The sequence below is a fragment of the Enoplosus armatus genome, chromosome 14 (assembly GCF_043641665.1).
Source record: "Enoplosus armatus isolate fEnoArm2 chromosome 14, fEnoArm2.hap1, whole genome shotgun sequence".
Lineage (NCBI taxonomy): Eukaryota > Metazoa > Chordata > Actinopteri > Centrarchiformes > Enoplosidae > Enoplosus > Enoplosus armatus.
Genome location: NC_092193.1, coordinates 637,501 through 643,371, shown reverse-complemented (window position 1 = coordinate 643,371; position 5,871 = coordinate 637,501). Strand labels below are relative to the sequence as shown.

The following is a 5,871-nucleotide window of genomic DNA, read 5'->3' as shown; positions in this document are numbered from 1 at the left end:
CTGTCTACACGTTCACCTGTCCACGTGTCCCCACCTGTCCACCTGTCCCTACTTATCCACACGTTCACCTGTCCACGTGTCCCCACCTGTCCACGTGTCCATGTTGGACCAGGAGTTGTTGCTGTGTGACATCATCCCCACACAGCTGATTTCATGTGAAATATAGAAGCTCGAGGAAGTGACAACTCACAGGGCTGGTTGGTAAACTGCTGTAGCTGGCAAGCTAACCGCTAACTCGTCAATCTACTCAGTCACAATAGCTCCCAAACGTTTCATTCAATAAGAAGTTATTGAAGTTATTGAGCTAGCGGCTAGTTAGCAAACTCGTCCAGTAATGTTTTAGGCATTCATTTAAATTGCCATGAAACATTACTGTTTTAAGTTGTGGGGTGTCCCGGCCTTTAGGAGGGTGCACACTGTGTTTGTCAGGTTAGTCATGCACCTGCCAGGTGGGACAAATTAAATCTTGTTATTGGTGGATGGTGTCAGGTGACCTCAGGTGTCCAACCTGAGCAGACTCGTAAACCTGTAAAGATGAGCAGCTACAAATCAGTGAAGTGGGAGGATTTCTGCTGAAACCTTCATGTTTTAAAGGGTTGATCAGTTTGAGTATTTGTCATCAAGTAAAAGACAGTAATGATTGTTAGTTGCAGCCTTCCCGTAATGTTCAGTGTGACGGTGTATTGGTGAGTTCAGAGACGTGGACTCGTCACTGGAAGGTCACAGGGTTGATTCCTCTTCACTCCTGACGACAACAGACTGATTACTGACCTCGGATCAGTGAGATCACAGTGTTTTACTTCCTGTTTTCTCAGAGGTCGGAGGTTTCTGGACCTGGCCGTCGTGTTTACACCAACATCCCCGTACGAATGCCTTTATTCTGAAGTCTCCCTGAGGACCAGACTCTGAGCTCCTGCTTCACATCTAACCGGTGTTTCATGGAGAGATGTTACCCGAGCTGCTTTCTGTTTTCCTTCTTTTTGGCGACGTCTGATGAGAAGCAGCTTTGTGACCATTTTTGCAGAATTGAATTTTGATGTTTTGAAATAGAGTAGAAATCTGCTTTGAAACATTGAAGCATGTCAGAAAGACTTGATCTCTTTGGGAACATTACGAGCTTCACTTTGACAACAAGATCACAAGCTGAGTGAACTGACAGTCTTTATTATTCATTATTTCATTTTTTAAAGATGTGCTTTAAGGGATGAAGATTTTAAAGATGGTGTTTTGTTAGAAGCAGAGCTCACATTCCCTTTTCCTCTGAAACATCTGGTGTTCATGAATTCTTCTTAAAGTGTCTGATGGTTATTTAATTCACAGTAGAAGTAAGTGATACTTCTTTTTATTTATATTGCAGCAGTGTTTCTTCAGACTCCTGAGGTGAAATGACCTCATACACATTTTTACTGTCCTGATATGAAGCTGCTGTTCTCATTCAGTGGGTTTGTGTGTTCATGTACCTGCCAGGTGTGCTCATAGCCCCGCCTACACCACACACTGTCCAATCGCATTCTGCGGGGCCTGTTGTCACGACGACACTGACCCCCCCCCGCCCCATGAGACAAACAGCAGCCCGTCGTCTTGTGTTCGGGCTGATATGTGAAGTGTTTTTGTTCATGTCATTTGGAGGTGTTGCGTTATTAAAGGTCAGTGCATCATGTGTTCATCTCTCGACCCTGAAACTGAGTTTCTGTCTTCTTCTCAGGTTATATTCAAGTGGGATCATTCAGGTCTTTTGTTCAACAACTCCGTTATTATTTTTCTTTTTTTTTAATTTATGGGACTTCTATTGAAGGTTTTCCTGAAACCTGCCCCTCCTCCTCCTCTTCCTCTTCCTCCTCCAGTCTGTTCTGTAATGATGATTCCTAAACGTTTGCTCAGAGAAGAAAAACATGAATGTTTATCGTCTCGATGTTCGCTGGGACTCGGAGAGCTCATTTTTACACCTTCACAGATTCACTTTGATCCTTTTTCTTTTCAATTTTACAAACCGTCTGATTCAGTAAGAAAGGTTGTGTCACCATATATGAAAGTGTAGTTATGAGTTAAGTCACTACATAAGGAAGACATAATTACCTCAACAACAGTAACAAACTACCTCTTATTCCAAGAGGATGCCAGTGGAGCTTTAATATCTTCTGCTGACAGCTGAAATTCACTTTAAATATTATGTGTTATAATATTAAGTTTTAATTGTTACACTAAATATTGTGACGAGAGTTGCATCATTCTAAAGTGTGTAACCTCAGAAAAACTCAAAAGATTTGTAATAAATGCGCCTCACAACTCAAGTCAAATTTCTAATTATTGGAACAATAAGTAATTATTAGTTTCTGGCTTTCCCACATGATTGATCAATGATATAGTAGATATGGATTGATCCTATTGTTTTAAACAATCTGATAATGTAAAAGTGTCAGACCAGCAGTTAAATATCAGTTAACTGCCGGTCACATGAAACAGATGAAGGGTGTTTGTGGCGCCCCCTGCAGGTCTGTGTTGTGTTGTTTTTAAACAAACTGAGCAAATGTTTATAAATGTACAAACTGAAAGTACACTCACTTTCAGTTTGTACATTTATAAACATTTGAAATCTGTCAACTCAGATGTTGTGGAAGACGTCAACAGCTGAACTCCGACAAACCGTGTTGGTTGATCTCACAGATCTTTCTCAGGATGAAGAAAGCATCTGATTGGCTATCGTTTGAAATGTTTCGACTGTAGCACCAATACAGTATCAATACCAAATCAATACTGAAACATAAACCACCAGTTTTTCTTCATTAAGCAAAAGCAGACAAAGTTGTTCAGTGTATAAACACAAGCAGCCGTACGAGAACTTTGAACAAAATACAGTCTGAAAGTGAAGAGGTGAGTTCATTCAGGATCAGATCGATCAGTCGGGATCAAATCTGATCAATCTGATCAGAGAACCAGTCGATTGATCAAGGCCAGGTTCCATCAGTTATCTTTTATTCGTAGAAATGTCTGCTGCTGCTGCTGATTCAGTTTAGGCTGAAAAGGGTCAGAGTAGTCAATCAATCCGTTATATTGAGTAGTGCGAGGCTCTAACCGTCTACTCTGGAGGCTCTTTGCTGTGACACCTGAACGCGACATTAGTTGAACGGAGGTTTTTGTTCGAGGCTGAAAGCCGAGCCGGCGGTTTTATTTCAGACAGAAAGAGTTGAGCTCAGGAGAGAAAAGCTGCTCTGTTGTTGGACGCCTGAATGCAGCCCGTCACTGAGAGGTTACTGCAGTTCAGAGGAGACCAAAGAAAACAAGGAGGCTGTAAACGCTTCATCCAGCACTCAGTGGAAAGTTTAAAACTTGGCCTCCGTACAGGGGACACATGTTTTAAAGACAAACAAAGTTTCCATCATGAATTACATTCATTCAAACTTAAATTCTGGGGGAAAGTAATGAAGTCTGGCTTATTGTTTCGTGCGTTACTACATTATTGTCACTTTTCACCAGAATTCATATTTTTCTTCCCAGAACTGAGACGTGTCTGAGCTGTAACATGAATCTGAATTCCTCTCAGATGAAACAGGAAACTGCTCATCAGCTGCTGATTCATGAAACTCAACAAGAAACAACACGACGCGACGCGTAGTTTGAGTTTTATTTCGAAACGGAGCCGCAGCGTCATGATGACGTCATGATGACATGAACCCACACGTACTTTCCCCAAATGAACACCGTCTGTTCTTCTCACACTGTGAGAACGATGACGATGTCGTGGTTAAACGAGGTTCTGCAGTTGCTCTGTGACCCCAGCGATCATAGTGCCGCTGGTCGACTTTAAACATTGAATTTTGAGATGTTGAGCTCCTTTACAACATGAAAAAACTTTGCTTTATTGTTCCACTTTTATTGTTTCTTAAGTCTCTTAATGAATGTGATGAACTGGGCCAACACAGCATCTTTTGGGGTATCTGAAAAACCAATGCCCCCCCCCCACGAAATCAAAATTCCTGCCCTGTCTCTGCAGGGGGGAGTGACTGCAGCCAGGCGGAAAGTTAAAATGCGTTGCCTTCACAATAAAAGTCTGTCAGTGGACGTGCTGTGACGGCTGCAGGCGACCGACTGGACCAACACCATCACTGATGGTTTCATAGGCAGTTATTAAAATGATTGAACAGAATGGATGAAGTGCACAAATGACTAATTCAAGGGAACGATTCAGGGAACCAGATTTCATCCAGCGTCTTCAAACGCAGCAGTTTGACAAACAGCCTGCTGAACTGGGAAAAGACGACGGGTATTTTATTTTGAAGGTCGTGAGCGGAAACGGTGCGTGGGCTTTCTGCGTTGACGGTGTAGTGTGGTGTAGTGTTGTGTAGTCGTGCTGCAGTGAGGAGAACGCCTCTGCTCGCTCTCCGCGGACACACAGGACCATGTCCCCGCTGCTGCTCCTCCTGCTCGGCCTCCTCACCCTGATGCTGCTCGTCCTCCGCGGCAGGAAGAGGTCAGTTCACTGCGCTTCTCTTTAAAGCGCCCTCTTTCTGTTTGTCCTCATCCGCGAGAAAGTGAAAAGTGTCCGATAACAGAAGACGTCCCGCAGGGAGGCGTGATGCCTTCACAGGACAAACCAACTGAGACCCGAGTCTCTCCCAACGTCTCACCCCCGTGACATCGAGCTGTGAAGTCAATGAAATGTGGTGACTTCAGTTTCATCAGTAACTGTAGTGAACTTACTGCACTTTGGTTCCTTTCAGAGTTCAGCAGGAACTATTTCTAGTTCATTCAGTAACTGTGCAAACAGAGATTCCTTCCTTATAAGATGATCAGGGAGACACGAGCCTGAACATGAACACCTGGTGACAGGAAGAAGCTTTGAACAGAGGGAAGGTGCCAAGAGTCCAACCCAGATAAGAGTCCCCTCTTGATATCAAATACTGGAAGGAAACCACCAAATCACAAAGTAAACTAGAATTCTGTTTGACCCTGAACAGAGAGCACACGGGGGCAGAGTACATGGGGGGGGGCAGAGACCTGTTGTTTGGGAGAACATGCGTTAGATGGAGAGCAGCGTTGTAGCTCTAAATCCCTTCTTCCTCCACGGGTCATTTTAGCCAATTCCTCTTCAGCTGAGTTCCGTCTTCTGGGGTCTTGGCCGGGGGCGTGAATTGGCTTATAGAGTTCTGGGGAGTTCCAGGTCGTGGTGTCCACATAAACCACCTGAGTCCAGACGTGTTTCCGGTGTGAGTGTGAAAGTTGTTGGTGGATGAAACCAGAATCAGACTCGATGAATAAATGAAGCTGTGAGTGAAAGTGAAGAGCTGGGAACAGCGATGAGGAGGCTGTGAGCTGTTCCATCATGTTCTCCACATGGTTCTCCACATGGTTCTCCACATGGTTCTCCATCGGTTAATGACGTCGTCTCGTCGCGTCCTCTTCTTCTTCTGTGGTGGTTTAATGGCAGCGAGAGTTAAAGGTCCTCCTCAAAGCTTTGTTTATGGAAACAGACATCATGAGCAGTTTTAGAGACCTGAGGAGTCTCTTTCCTTTCCTGTTAATTGAGACCCATTGAGGGGTCCCGACCCCCATGTTGGGAACCACTGTATTAACCTGTAAGTTACTGTCAGAGGAAAACCTCCTACCTCCTACATGACACTGCTGCACACTTTCTGTATCATTAGTTTGGGGGTTTTTCTGCTGAACTCCGCAGAGCTCTCCTAAAATAAACGTCCACTTCGGTTTTACTTTTACTTTTCTGTGACGTCCCTCTTTGGTTTCTTTGGATTTACAACATTTACAGCAGTGAAATAACAATTTACAGAAATACAGAAGATGTAAGGAACCGATGTATGTTCTGTAACCCCACAGGCTGATCTGTCCTGGTTCTCTCTGGACTCCTGGTTTATCTGT

At 43.9% G+C, this 5,871-nt stretch overlaps 1 protein-coding gene across 2 annotated transcripts in view; it reads left to right on the top strand.

Annotated features, from left to right (window-relative positions):
* The first annotated feature begins 4,366 nt into the window (after nucleotides 1-4,366).
* cyp7b1 (cytochrome P450, family 7, subfamily B, polypeptide 1) overlaps nucleotides 4,367-5,871 on the top strand; it is a 9,927-nt gene continuing 8,422 nt past the window's right edge. The window contains exon 1 of one of the 2 annotated variants that reach the window (XM_070918937.1): nucleotides 4,367-4,468. In XM_070918937.1, the coding sequence (XP_070775038.1) occupies nucleotides 4,398-4,468 (71 nt within the window). In that variant the 5' untranslated portion in view covers nucleotides 4,367-4,397. The remainder of the gene's footprint in view (nucleotides 4,469-5,871) is intronic. The other variant, XM_070918939.1, reaches the window with a different exon arrangement.